The sequence below is a fragment of the Nelumbo lutea genome, chromosome 1 (assembly GCF_056320005.1).
Source record: "Nelumbo lutea isolate HS-2025 chromosome 1, American lotus-T2T, whole genome shotgun sequence".
NCBI classification, from domain to species: Eukaryota; Viridiplantae; Streptophyta; class Magnoliopsida; order Proteales; family Nelumbonaceae; genus Nelumbo; species Nelumbo lutea.
The window spans coordinates 75,148,700-75,164,133 of record NC_142684.1 but is presented as its reverse complement, the minus strand read 5'-3'; the positions used below and the strand labels follow the sequence as shown (position 1 = coordinate 75,164,133).

Genomic DNA, 15,434 nt, shown 5'->3' with positions numbered 1-15,434 from the left:
TACTCCTTGTATAATATCTGAAGGAAACTTGGGTTGGCCATGTTGGGGTGAGGTGATGGATTGTCTTCCCTATTCAAACTAAGCTCCTTGACCTGGGGGGCCACTCTTCTGTGATCCACTGCCCAAGGGTTGATGGGCTCATAGTCTACTGCCATTACTACCATCCTGTAATAACTGCATACATTGAGAAGTCTTGAAGGAGTCTAAACAACCTAGGAACTTTCAGGTGTCAGTCTGTCAGTCTGACTGTTGAACCTCACATGTTGCTTTTGGCTTACTCCATCCATGGTGTACATTTTTAGTTTAACATCCTTCTGTAACATGGCTAAAAAAGCCTAAAATAAGCTCTTTCTTAGGGTCACATTTTAAATTAGAATATTTTTTATGCATTCACACCAGCATTAATATACCGGATCCCATCGGAGTATTGAGAATTTAGATTACCTATGGCCATACTCTAATGCAAGGTGGAGAATAGGGCTAATATAGTTATATAAACCAAAGTAGTGAACAATTTGGCCAATTCAAAAGGTCCACCACCCGATGGATGGTTCCGGTTGGTCACAGGATTCCTCCAAATGGCAAAATTTGGAATCATATATTAAGCTTCCTTACATGATCCAAATAGGGAACTTTTTTTAATCTAGTAGCAGCAGCATATGAACCAGTTTACTGCCTGACAAGATGTTCAAAAGAAGTGAAGAACAAGGATATCATTGAGAATGATATACATACAGAAATAACAAACCAAAATTGTTATACAATAGCTTAAGATTCTATGTCTTCATTCCCCACTTCTCTCCACATCACGAGGAGAATTCATGGAAAATTGAAACCTGAAAACCTCTCGGCAGAATGATTCATGTGAAGTAGAAAATTTGGGAGAAGACAGTACTAAGATTTGAAAGGGGCCCGAGTCCAGAAGTTTGTAAATCTTGTAAATCTTTCATTTTGTTTTTCGGTTTCATGGGATTCACAATGGGGGGTAGCCCTCTCCAAATAAGCTGCAGCTTCAACTCCCATCCCCACCAAAAACACCTAAAATCCACCACTTTCTGGATTCTGCCCGGTTGTTCTTTTGTCACCAATTTGTAGAAATCAGAATCAAGAAAATAGAGGATCTGAGATTCCACTTTCACCCAAATCCCAACACCCTGATAATTTCTGAGTTGTTCCCCTGTCAAGTTGATATGGAAATAATGTAAAATAGTAAAATTAAAAGGATTGCAGTCTTCATGTAGAGAGAGAAGAGATTTCGTGGGGTTTGAGAAGATTTGTCGAATTTAAAAAAGACAACCAAAACATTTTGAAATTTTAACATCTAAAAGATGTTCTTATGTTTCTATCAATTTGGATGTTGCTCATATAGATTGTAAATAGCATGCACCTTGCTGCTTGAAGAAGAAATAAAGCAAATAAAGTGATGACCACACCAAGGTTCAAAGTATTGATGCGTATCAGCTCGTATTGGCTGATACATATCGTGCTGATGGCTTTCTGATACGCCCCTCCAGGGGTTATATCGAGTCAGCCACTGGTTCAGAGGGTAACTGGGCCTTAAACCAACCCCTCTGAACCGGTTCTGAAAAAAAAATAAGTAAAACCTACCGACACAGCCCAATACGCCTCTACCAGCATAGTAGGTTTATCATATTTTGAACCTTGGACCACACTTCATTTCAACTAAAGCACAAGAATGTGGTTAGATTGTAATTGGCATAGGTTTCCAACTTTCCATTAAAGATGCTGCAAAGTTGCATGATTCTTGAAATCGTCTATCCAACCAGAGGCCAACATTCTTAAGACTGAGCAAATATCTTAGGCTCAAGGAGGATTAGAAATCCCCGAGTAGCTTCAGGCATCGGACCGTTTCGCCATCTTTCAAAGTTCTGATTATTGTTCCTTTTTAAAAATCTACGTCTATCACATCACCAACTCTTCGTAGGTTTGATCTATTCATTCCGCCAAGATTTTAACAAAACAATTAAGAAGAAACCACAGTTTTGCTCCATTGAACAATTATGTCAGCATTTCCGGTTCATTGTTGCTACTGAAGAAGTCCATATTTATATTCCCAAAGTACATCTTTAGTAACACACGAGGCTGAAGTAAGAACTCAGAACCACATTTGACTCAAATGATTACCCAGAGCAGACATGATACAGGTGACCCAATACAACACCGGAATTCAAATTACAAGAAATTGTTCAACCTCACTCGGCCTTGGATGGGATGTGGTTGCCACCAGTTGCTATCTTGTATAGATAGAACCCAGTCATGAGAGCACTACAGAGGAAAAAGAACAAGCAATAAGTGTGCAGAAAAGTTCATGAATAATTCAACTACCTCATGAAATGGGAAGGATAATACAATTCTGCAAGAGGGCCAACCAATAAATAAACAACAATTTCAAAGCAGTCAACTTGAAGACAAAATTGTTTATAGTGGAGCAGTATATCCCTTTTCATTTATTAGAGAACAATTGTATCAGAAGAATGCAGGTGGTGATTCTAGCTCAGAAAATGAGGTAAAATTATTTACTCTTACGAAAACCAGGCTCTATGAGGAATACTCCTGTGTACATTAGAATAATCATCAAAACAACATGGGGTTTAGAGAATTTGATGGAGAAAAGATGGAAAGAAGCAGACCAAGAGGCTCGGGACTTGGGAGTGGGTCATTATGAGATTTGTTCAAGAAACCAAAGAGAAGATAGGTTGTGAAGAAGAGGATGGCAATGTACATGAGGGAGTATATAAGGTTCTGGAGGTGGTTCCATTTATGCCAACTGGAGAAAATTCACAAAGCTCAGGTATTGACAGCAGTGAGAAGGTAGTATTGAGAGAGGTAAAGTTGATTCATCATCATCATCATCCATGCTTTATCCCAACTATATGGGATCGGCTAAGAGAGATAAAGTTGATTCCTCTTCAAAATTTGAATCTGTAAAGGGGAAGGGTGTCTTAGAGGTGGAAGTCAATTGTGGCCCTCAAGGGAAGGATTTTGAAGATTCCAGGGAAATAATAGATGTTAATACTTCAGATGGGCTCTTTGGTAGGTTGCAACGGGAAGTTTTTTGATGAACTTCTAGTAGGTGACTTGGGCATAGATATGGGCCGGTGGAGGGAACAGAATATTAACGTTGAGTTTGGGGAAGGTTTAGCTACTTCGAAGAAATCTAAGGGCACAAACAATTGTCATATTGTTCATGTTACCAAGGTGATCTCACGTTAAACAAAGGCTTGGTTAGGGCTGGTCCTTGCAACAAATTTAAAAAGGTGCACAAGAAAAACGGAATGGAAATTAAATCTAAGACTCAAAAAGTAACGGAAGCATTCTTTGGGAAAGGCAGATAAGGAGAGGTTTTCTGTTGCTCATCTGGAGAAAGAGTGATGATATAGCAGATTTGGGGTGGAGAACGAGGTGGAATGCAGAATAATCAAGGCAGTTAGTGGAGGATGGCATTGAAAATCATGATCAAGAGAGGCCAATAGAGAAATGTTGTAAGTGGAAAAAAACTGATAATTAAGTCCAAATAAGCAAAACTTTAGGGCTTTTCTTTTAAGGTGGTGAGGAGTTTGCAAGAAGAACTTTTCTGGAATTGGAGAAGTTGATGATAAGGATGGTGTTGGAGATGAAATATTGAAGTAGGAGATTAATCAGTGAAGGTAGGTGTCAGGTTGGTAGGTGATAGTATTATTGTAGGCAAGTTCTGGTGTTATTGTTAGGCATGTTAAGGTTTCTTGGTTCTGTAAGGTTATCTGAAGCTTGTAGAGTTGTTAGAGAGGGTGATCAATTTTATCTTATGTATGAGGGTGCAACATGGGTGAAATTTTTGGGGTTTCTTTGTAGGGTGATACCTTATCACCCAATTTCTTGTAATACCTTGTTTCTTTTAATAAATTTTTCTTGTCGTTATAAAAAAAAAATTTTTAAAAAAAAGCCTTAATTTACTAGTCTAGTTTATTTGTCTGTGCACATGCATGTGCTTGTGTTTAAACTAATCCGAATTCAGTTTTCTTAGTTTACCATGTTATGTGAAATAAAGATTTTGCTTGTTGGATAGGCACAAAAATATGGATGTACATTTTTATTCTTTTTCTATGTTTCTTGAGAAACTGGATTTTCATCATCAGTATGTAGTCAGATATGTACCAATATTCATTCCACTTCACTACAATATGATTATGTAAGAAAGCCAAGTTTCCTTTTATTCCACACCATCAGAAGATTGAAAACCTTGAAAAGTTTTCAACAGAATATGAGCTGCAAAAAAGTTGACATGCAGCCTGATAAAGCATGACCACAACTCTTTCTCCACACATAGATCTTCACATTGAACTATAATGCCTGTGTAAGATGATATTCACACATAATGTCTTCCTGCCAAAATTCATATACCAATCTCATGATCCTAACACGCATATCCAATAATATATTAATAAGTTAATTTTTAGAATTAGTATACTTTTCAAGTGCAGCACTTGATCTAAAGAGAAGTATCTTTGGAACACCAACATAAGCTTTAGGTTGGAAACTAGGGAAAATGCTAAGTACTCAAAAACAATTATATAGCATTATCAGCAGCTTTGTTTAAGCAATGTCAACCTTGAAAATATCCCCATTAAAAAAACTACAGATGTGTGATGCATTTTTTTTTTGGGGCGGTAGGGGGAGTCTGATAGGCCGAATGTTGGAACTGATCAAATTGTCTTGCTGAAATCTAATTGCATGTTTTTGACCAGAAGAGCAGTCTATGGCATACATTGTAATGTAGTGCACAATGCACATGCATGGAATCCAGACCCATTAGTCAAACACCAATGCAGTTGGATTCTTGCAACCATCCAATATATTGCATTAGTTCAGATGATCTTAGAAAATGAATGACAGCCAGAAGGAAAAAGTAAATGGTGCAAGCTCGTTTTTTAGGAGGCCAACCGCAAATTGGTTTTTTAAGTAAACCAGTTGCAAGCTGGTTCTTATTGGTTCCACAGATGCAGCGAAAGGCTGATTTTCTTAGGTGACCTAGCTATAATTGGTAAAATGAGAACATTTCATACATAAAATGAACCTCTGTTTATATACATCTTTGCTAAAGAAAATAGTCAAGTACAATTATATGAAATTTAAACTTTGAAGGATTTAAAAGAACAAAAAATATGAACAAAAAGTTGAGGTAACTGCTGTCCAACACACATAAAAATGAACGTACAAGGAACCACACATCTGCACGTCAAATGCATGCATGCATGCCTCCATTTGCATGGAAAACATGCTAGAATGGACACTGAAGCAGTGAAGTGAAGCTCACTCGTGAACACAGAGACATTTGCTTCTACATGCTGACACCCATACAAAATATGCCTAATGCAGAAAAAATGTAAATATTGGGATGATTACATGGCAAAGAACCATCAATTAGATAAAGGAATAATTGATGTACATAGAATAAAATAAATAACACATAGGGAATCAGCTGAGTTTAATGAAACAAAACATATAGGGGGCATTCTACAACATGAATGTTTTTGTTTTCATTTGTTTTTGGAAACACCACATCAGCATAAAAACAAAAACATGTTCTTGAACTCTGTTTCTGTTTTCAAAGGGAAAAACAAGTTGGTTTTGTTTCAAAAATCAATGCATGTTTTTGGAAGTAGCAAAATAATGGTTTTTAAAACAAAAACAAATTTCCTAGAATGGAAATTATATGTGTTTCGACTGCTGCTACAGTAGTCCGAACAGGAAGAAGAAGAAGAAGAAGAAGAAGGGTCTGTCGAAAATCTGATGGTTAACCCATTCAATCGACCCCCTTAATCTATATTAGATTCTAATAATGTTTACAAAGACAGAAATGCCCTTACTTAAGTGTGGGGCAGTAACTCTAATAGCACTGCCACATAAGCAAGTTACTTAATAAACAGAAGAAGACTAAACTACCCCTATTCGGCACATCTTAACACTCCCCCTCAAGCTGGAGAATATATGTCATATAATCCCAGCTTGTTACATAGATAGTTCACTTTCCCTGAGCTTAGAGCTTTTATAAATAAATCTGCCCACTGGTCATTGGAGCCCACATGTTCTGTATTTATCTCTCCAGTAAGAACCTTCTCTCTCACATAGTGGCAATCAACCTCTATGTGCTTTATTCTCTCATGAAAGACAGGATTGGATGAGATATGGAGTGCAGCTTGGTTGTCATAGTACAATCTCATAGGTTTATCCATGTGAAACCCAATTTCTTGTAGGAGATTCCTCAGCCACACTAATTCACAGGTAGTGTGAGCCATGGCCCTATATTCGACTTCAGCACTGCTTCTGGCCACAACCGTCTGCTTTTTACTCTTCTATGTCACAAGATTTTCTCCCAGAAATGTGCAATAGCCTGTAGTAGATCTTCTGTCACTCACTGAGCCTGCCCAGTCTGCATCTGTATATCCAACTACTTCAAGTTTTCCTCCTGGTTTATACAATAGCCCACGGCCTAGAGCTCCTTTCAAATACCTCACAATTCTAAGGACTGCATCCCAGTGAGGTATACGGGGGTTCTACATGAATTGGCTCACCACACTGACTACAAAGGAGATGTCGGGTCTCGTGATAGTCAGATAGTTCAGTTTTCCCACTAGTTGTCTATACCTTCCAGGATCTTCAAATACTTCTCCTGTATCACTACTCAACTTAACATTTGGTTCCATAGGGGTCTCAGCCGGTTTTGCACCTAACAGTTATGTTTCTTCCAATAGATCAAGGACATATTTCCTTTGGCACAAATTCACACCTTGTTTGACCTGGCACCTCTATTCCCAAGAAATATTTTAATGTTCCAAGGTCCTTTGTTTGAAAATGATTTTGTAGAAATACCTTTAGTTTGCCTATCCCCAATTTATAACTACTAGTGATGACAATATCATCCACATTTACCACTAATAAAATCTTCCCAGCTTCTAAGTCATAGTTGAACACTGAGTGATCAACCTGGCATTGTTTCATTCCAAAACTCTTCACCACTTTGCTGAACTTCCCAAACCAAGCACGTGGAGATTGCTTCAACCCATAAATTGCTTTCTTCAGCTTGCACACCTTACCACCCTCCCCCTGAGCAACAAACCCAGGTGGTTGCTCCATATATACCTCCTCCACTAGATCACCATGGAGGAAGGCATTCTTTATGTCAAGTTGAAGGAGAGGCCAATCGTACATAACTGCCAAGGAAATTAGGACACGAACGGAACCAATTTTAGCCACCGAAGAGAATGTCTCCATGTAGTCCACACCATACAACTGTGAGTAACCTTTAGCAACAAGTCTGGCCTTCAAATGCTCCACACTACCATCTGGCAAGTATTTCACAGTATACACCCATTTACAGCCCACAACATGCTTACCAGGTGGGAGAGTAGTAAGTTCCCACGATTGAGTATGTTGAAGAGCAGAAAGTTCCTCCTCCATTGCCCGCCGCCATCCAGGTGAACTAAGAGCTTCTTGAACATTGTTAGGCATGAAAATAGAAGACAAAAGTGAAACAAACTGGCGATTTGAGGTAGAAAGACGAGATAATGAAACAAAATTGGAAATGGGATGGAGTGTAGAACTACGTTTACCTTTCCGTAAGGCAATGGGTAGGTCAAGGTCTGAAGGTTCAGCAATAGGAGCCATGAGAGGATCCGCAGATGAGGTAGAAGCAAGAGAAGGGGCCGGTGTCGTTCGACGTGTATACACTTGTCGGATCGGTGGTCGTTCAGTGGTGACCTGCACTGGATGAGATGATGAGTCTACTCCAACAACAGCCTCTGGAACTGAATCACTGACAAGAAGAGGAAGAGGAGGTAAGGGTGAGGACAAGGGTGCTTCATGACTGGGGAAGAAGGGGACAGACTCAAAAAAGGTGATATCAAGGCAGACATAGCACTTTCGGGCAATGGGATTATAACACTTGTACCATTTTTTAGTCCAAGAGTAGCCAAGGAAGACACATTTAATTGAGCGTGCATTTAGCTTGTCTATTCCAGGACTCAAATCATGAACAAAGCACACACAACCAAAGACACGAGGAGTTAATGGAAACGGAGATAAAGTGGGAAACAAGATGGAGAAGGGGAACCGACCATGAATAATAAAGGAGGGCATCTGATTAATGAGAAAACATGCAGTGAGTACAACATCACTCCAAAACCGTTTAGGAACATTCATGTGGTGAAGCATAGACCGAGCAATTTCAAGAAGATGACGATTCTTCCGTTCAACCACCCCATTTTGTTGAGGGGTGAAAGCACACGAGGTCTGATGAATAATGCCATGCTGTTCTAAATACTGTTGAAATGAAGTAAGAAAGTATTCATGACCATTATCTGAACGGAGAACTTTGATTGGAACACCAAATTGTGTACGTATTTCAGCATGGAATTTTTGAAAAATGGAAAATAATTCACTTCTTTCTTTCATTAAGTAAATCCATGTCATTCTTGAACAATCATCAATAAAGGAGACAAAATACTTGTATCCATTATAAGACTATTTTGATTGGACCCCAAACATCTGAATGAACCAAAGAAAAATGACTCAACATACGACTCTCAACTCTTGGACTGAAGGGCACACGACGGTGTTTACCAAACTGACATGACTCACATTGTAAAACTAACAACTGACTCAACGATGGAACCAACATCTTGAGAACCTTGAGAGATGGATGTCCCAGTAGGCAATGCCATTGTAGAGGAGTAAGAGAAGTCTGAAGTGCAATTGAAGATCCACCACCGTCAAGGTAATACAATCCACCAGCTTCATGCCCTCCACCAATCTTCTTCCCCGTCTTGAGATCCTGAAAAACACAAGTGGAAGGAAAGAAGGTAACAGAACAGTTAAGAGCTTTGGTTATTTTACTAACAGACATAAGATTGAATGGAAACTTAGGTACATATAAAATAAATGATAAGGGGACAGAAGTCAATGTCAACTTTACCAACACCACAGATGGGAGATGAGGACCCATTGGCAAGTGTAACAGTTTGTGATGTGGAGGTTTCAGAAAGAGAAGAGAACACACCTGGAGTCCCGGTCATATGATCTGAGGCTCCAGAGTCAATAATCCAAGAAGGAGTTTTAGATGACATGCAAGCAATACCTGATTGGGCATATGTGGCAGTGGTATGATGTGAAGTAGTTTGAAGAAACCGTTCATACTCATCACGCGGAACACTCACCATCTCCCTCCCAGAAGTAGATGTAGATGTGGGAGTTGTTCGGTCTGCCAGTTTACTGTCACTAATAATAACCTCGCCTGCTACAGCATGATTAGCCCATTTAGAAGGAGGGCCATGTAGGTCATAACAGAAATTCACTGTGTGTCCTTCCCTACCACAATGAGTACACTTCCTTGTAGAGTTATTTTTTCCTCTGCCACGGCCTCCCCCTGAGTCACGGCCACCCCGACCAATCATGGAATTGCTAGGGCCCCCTCTGGGAGCATGACCTCCCCCTCTTGTACTATGTCCACTTCTAGCTGTCACAAGTGTTGATCTATCAGACTGTGTGGGGTACTCTGTCTGTCCCAAAGAAATTCTACGAAGTCTTGAGAATACTTCCTCAAGTGTAGGAAGAGTAGAGCTCCCCAATATTTGAGCTCTAATTGGTTCATATTCCGACTTTAGCTCCACTAAAAATCTTGTAACATCTAGCTGCTCCCTTTGTTGTTGCTGAACTTGAATATCTGGAGTAAGGGGATGATAGACATTGAGTTCATTCCTTATATTCTTCATGCAAGCATAATACTCTTCTCGTGTTTTGGTTCCTTGTTGTAAATCAAAGTACTCCTGATACAGCTGATATACTCTTGTTGTGTTATCTTGTCCAGAATATAGCTTCTTAGCATGCTCCCATATATCCTTAGTCGTATCAAGGAACATGAAGTTGGCACTGATTTTGGGTTCCATACTATTCCACAACCAAGTCATGATTTGAGCATCTTCTTGTTCCCAATCATCAAACCCTGGAGAGTCAACTGGTAGCTTCTCATCTCTTACATGCTTTACTTTCTTCTTTGCCTTGAGAAAAACTTCCACTGATTTAGCCCATGGAACATAGTTCTCCCCATTTAGCTTAATTGAGGTCATTTGTACCCCTAGGTAGTCGGAGGAAATTACTACACTAGGTTTCTGATCATTGTAGCCATCTCCTATTGCTACCATCGTACTCTTTCACAATTGCCTCTAACTTTACTTCTCAACTACAAGCTTATTGATGTTGTTCACAGTTTGATATTTCAGCACCTATTGCAGCCTCTAAACACAACAGTGGAAGCACACACTTGTTCTTATTCACACTACTGCTGACTTCACACACTTACGTCACACATAAGCATCAGTTCACCATTCACTAATCACAAGTAGGCCCTCTTACAACCACTCAAAACAAATTGTGCATCACAAGCACCACAACACAGTCAAATCTCAAAACAAAATGTGCATCACAAGCACCACAACACAGTCAAACCTGCTGCACCCAGTTCAGACTTGTTTAACACAGTTAAGAGGGCATTACACAACCACAAGGAGTTCGGCAAGGTCACTGCATTCCACCTTACACCACTCGGTCACTTACAACAGCCCTAACACCACTTAACAACTTACAGCAGCCCTACACCATTCAACAGCTTACAGCAGCCCTACACCATTCGGCCCATCTTAACAATGAACCTAGTTCTCACCATTCGGCTACTGCACACACAGCTTACAGCAGCCCTTCACCATTCGGCTACTGCACACACAACCCTTCCTAGGGCAACAATGAACCTAGTTCCCTAGGTTCTAATCAATACTAACAGCTTCTTGTAGGGTTTCTACCCAGAAATATAAGTAGCACTAGAAGAAGAGAGAACCGACCTTCCTTTGAGAATATCAATCAACCATTCACTGCTGAAGTCACCTTCCTTGTTGAAGAAGGTTATGCACAATAGAGAGACAAATTGTAATGTTTCTAACCTAGGGCAAACTAGTTCTCTCCATTGACTGACCAGAAACGAAGGTGAAGAGTCACGAACAATGCTAAGGTGCTTTACCAATTGATGTAGGTCAGGAGCATGGCTCTGATACCATGTTTCGACTGCTGCTACAGTAGTCCGAATAGGAAGAAGAAGAAGAAGAAGGGTCTGTCGAAAATCTGATGGTTAACCCATTCAATTGACCCCCCTAATCTATATTAGATTCTAATAATGTTTACAAAGACAGGAATGCCCTTACTTAAGTGTGGGGCAGAGTAACTCTAATAACACTACCACATAAGCAAGTTACTTAATAAACAGAAGAAGACTAAACTACCCCTATTTGGCACATCTTAACAATATGAATTATGGAATATGATGTTAAATAATCAGATGAAAACATGTTTTTAAAACCGGATTCAAGAACATGTTTTTAAAACCGGATTCAATAACATGTTTTTTATTTCAGTTTTGAAAACAAAAAACACACACAACCAAGAACATGTTTTTGTGTTTTTGTTTTAAGAAACAATCTGTTTTCAAATCAGATGGTTTTGAGTTATTTTTGGAACTGGCAACAAGAAAAACAATTCACGTGTAGAATGCCCCCATAATGTGTGTAAACTTTGAGTTAAATGAAACACATCATAAATAATGTAGCAAGTTAAACTTAAACTAGATAAAAAAAAATAGTTTCATTAGGGATGTAAAAAAGAAAAAAAAAAACATCCAAAAGATGAAGTTTCTGAACAGGTAAAGGTAAAATTACCTAATTGCTGCTACAATTCCAGCCGGCATTATTTTGGAGGTTTGCACATACCGCTGTCCCATAACGAATGTTAGCGCAAATGCACAAGCTGTTTCATAGATAATGCATCAAGTTAAGAGCCAGTGAGTGTAAAACAGAAGGAGATGCAAAAAGAACATGTTGGCAATGATAAAATAGAGGTCATGTCAGCATATGCCCAAAAGGCAGCTTTTAGCTGCAACTAATACACCATATGTAGTGTCAAGAGGGAATTAAATTGCAAATGCTGGGTGTCAAATGGCTTCAAATGATACCTTCTGTAGTATCTCAATTGCAGCTAAATGAATGCCCATAGGTTACATAGAAATATAACTAAAAATAGAAAAATAGTGTTCTCTTAGATCATTATAGCACTGAATATGGGAGCCATAGTTCACTTTCTGTGGCTGACGCTCATTTGTGATTATTTATTTCTACGCATGCCCACAGCAAGACGTCCCTTTCAATTTAGCAGACCACATCCAGCCTGAAAAACCCAGAGGGGATGATCAGACCTTCTTATCTCCATAAAATGGATAGGAATGAAGTATTAAAAGCCTGAAGCTATTTTCTGTCAGATGTATCTCTGTTGTGCTAAACTGGCTAATCATTCAACAACACAAGCTTAACCAACAAAAGGCACCAGAGATTGATGCTCCAAAATGACTATAAACAACTTTGGTGATGTTTGGCATTGATGAAAACCACGTAGGCGCCACATCAGAGAAAGCAGTGCTTCAAACAACGCCCCCTTATTTGGTACCATTTTTCCAGAAAAAACGTTGCTCCAAACCACGCCTTGGAAATCAGGAAAGTGTGATCTGGAGCAACGCCAAATTCAATGTTTTCTGAGAAAACGGCACGTTGTTTCCAGTGGTGCAATGATGTGGCATTGGCATCATCTTAGACATTGGATAATATAGATCAATGTTGAAAACGTTGCTGCTAGCACTAGTACCAAATAAAACCAGTGTTGTTTTCTCAAAAAACGCCGCAGCACCTGTTCCAAACAAAAAATAGGTGCTTACAACTCCACATACCCAGCACCATTTTTATGAGAAAATGGTGTGATGTTCCTAGCACCGATGCCAAACACCTACTTTGTAACCCATTCATAGTTATCAAGGCATCGCCTAGGCGCCTCGCCCAAATGCCTTCACTTTTAGCAACCAGGTGCCCTTCTAGGTGACTAGGCGCCCGCCTAGGCGACAAAACTGACAAGGTGGGCGCCTTTTATAATATCATTTATATTGTGGTATCTTATTAATGTATGTGTTAATACATTTTATTATATGCTATATATATATATATATATCAATTATACTTTGTTTTAATGTTTTACTATCGAAATTTAAAAGATCAAAGGGTTTTGAGAAGAGAAAAAAAAGAAAGAAAGAAAATAAAGAGGAAAGAAAGAATAGAATAATAAAGTTATTTTTCTATTCTCTTTCTCTCTCTAATTAAATAAAACAGAAACTCCATCCTTGTTTTTTTTTCTATTTTACTTTCCATCTTGAATATTTATCATATAAAGTTGATAACCATCTTTAGCTGCAAATTAATATGAATCTTCTCTATTAAATACTTATTATAGTAGTATTATTTTTGAAAATAATGAAATTAATATATGTAAAAGATTTTTTTCTTTTAGATGTGATGATTTGCCACATATTTAGACAAAATTTAATGTTATTAATAAAGAGAATCGCTAGTTTTTCAATTAACAAATATGCTGAATGGTATATAAAACTAGGAAACTAGCCAAAAATCAGATTTTTATATTATAAAATTTTTATCGCCTAGGTGCCCGCCTAGGTGACTAGGCGACTAGGCAACTAGGTGCCCCAGTGTCGCCCAGAATTGCCTAGATGCCTTGAAAACTATGAACCCATTTTAACATCTTAACAAACGGTTAAAAAGAATCAAAATGCTCAGGGAATTTGCATTGTCAAAAAGTATTGAGATTGATCTAGAAAAGTCAGCACAGGTATATGCTCAGAGAGTGGTAGAACAGACAAAAACGTCATTTTTATTGGAAATTAACACGCCAGAAAATAACTTAATTCACTTCTTTTTTTTTCTATTTTTTATAGTCAATTTAATTTAATCCCCTTCTATTGTTGAAAGGGAAGACCAGGACCCTCAACATAGAACAACACCGATTCAAGATTATCAAGTACCAAGCTGCCAGTAACCAAATCCAAACACTTAATTTCCTTGAATCATTTATCAGAAATTCCTTAAAAGTTAAAGCAAGGACAGATTGGAAGGAAAATGTTCCTGTTACAACCTGTCAAATCAGATCTGTAATCGAATAGTCACCACCATGTTAATCAGCAGTGTGGACACAAAAAAAAAAAAAGATACAACTTCCAGGGATTAAACCACCCAAATTAGCAACAGCATCTTAAATGGTATAAATGAAAATCAATCAAATGGATACAAAAGAAAAATGTGCAGTATTTTTCAGTTGGATTCCAAAAGTATGGAGTATTTTCCAGTTGACAGTTGAGAACATCGTACTCTTAGGACCATGCTTTTCAAGAAAAAAGAACTCGACTAAAGGAGAATAAATCCGATTAGAATCTCTATCTACACAAACCCAGTACAACTTTTGTAAATTCATTTGCAATTGGAATCTTCGTACCCAAAAAAAAAAAGAATCTAAACCCAGCAAACTTGTACTAGGATGTAAAAATGTAACCTCAAAAAACAAGGAAAGAAGCTAGGTGAATGACCAAACAAACTATGAACAATGGAGAACCATACCCGTCTCAAGAATCAAGGCGAAATAAGAATTCTTTCGCTTCTCGAAAGCTTTCAGACTTAAAAACCCAGCAAGAAGGAGCAGCACTCCTGCACCTAGTCCGCCACCTAAAGAAGCTACACTTCCCTTCCGAGCGTAAGCAACGACACCTCCGGCCATCAAAATCAACCCATATGGGATCGTAAAGCAAAAATCGTGCATGTTGATGTCTCCGGGAAGAAATAACAAGGCTTTTCCGAGATCAACCCTCAGGAAGAAAGAGCCTATACTGAACTTCTACGCCAGATCGCGAACCAAAGACAAAGAAGTGGGTGGGTGATGGGCTACTGACTTGTGGTGGGAACGTGGAATTCAGTTGGTCAAACTCTAGAGCTCCCTCAGAACCTTCTCTCTCCTTTCTGTTCTGAGATAATTGTTAATGTCAGATAAATTGCCACTTCCGATTGCTTGCAATGACGGGCATGTCCCTTGTCTGCTGACTCTGGTCTAACCACCTCTTATTACCGGCTAACCGCTTTTTCTTACGGTTTAGGAGACTCTGAGTTCTGATTTCTGAAGACTGGCCGGTTTGGTTTGTCCTCTCCGGGTTAGGGTTTCGTATAATGGCGTTACGGTCGTCAATACTGGCCGGTTTGCCGCCTAGAATCCCATTTACCGTCTACTCTCTACTGTCGTTTCCTGTTGGCGATTAAGCCTCTGAAGTCCGAAGTTAAAAAATTGGATATGTCTCAATCTCAAGCCCAATAACCAGAGAGGAGAACTCGAGAACCGTAACTGGATGCCGATTCTTCAACAAAGTCGAGACTCGAGTGAGGAATACCCTTCTACCAGAATCGCTATTCCGTAGGGGTGAGAAAAAAATCGAAAAATCGGTTAACCAAATCGATCGGTTC

At 38.9% G+C, this 15,434-nt stretch overlaps 1 protein-coding gene across 1 annotated transcript; it reads right to left on the bottom strand.

Moving 5' to 3' along the window:
• Nucleotides 1-1,984: 1,984 nt before the first annotated feature.
• LOC148875410 (protein FATTY ACID EXPORT 5-like) lies at nucleotides 1,985-15,028 on the bottom strand. The gene is made up of 3 exons (XM_088964664.1): nucleotides 14,544-15,028; nucleotides 11,757-11,844; nucleotides 1,985-2,286 (listed from the first exon to the last, which is right to left on the bottom strand). The coding sequence occupies exons 1-3, from the start codon at nucleotides 14,740-14,742 to the stop codon at nucleotides 2,214-2,216; spliced, it is 360 nt and encodes a 119-aa protein (XP_088820790.1). The 5' UTR covers nucleotides 14,743-15,028; the 3' UTR covers nucleotides 1,985-2,213.
• Nucleotides 15,029-15,434: the final 406 nt, after the last annotated feature.

What these genes read in the sequence shown, in the direction of transcription:
- LOC148875410 (XM_088964664.1), bottom strand. Translation starts at nt 14,742, where the DNA reads ATGCACGATTTTTGCTTTACGATCCCATATGGGTTGATTTTGATGGCC. An exon ending in CGCCTTGATTCTTGAGACGG is followed by an intron (nt 11,845 to 14,543) that starts GTATGGTTCTCC and finishes TCTATGAAACAG; the next exon opens with CTTGTGCATTTGCGCTAACA. An exon ending in GGAATTGTAGCAGCAATTAG is followed by an intron (nt 2,287 to 11,756) that starts GTAATTTTACCT and finishes TTTCCTCTGTAG; the next exon opens with TGCTCTCATGACTGGGTTCT.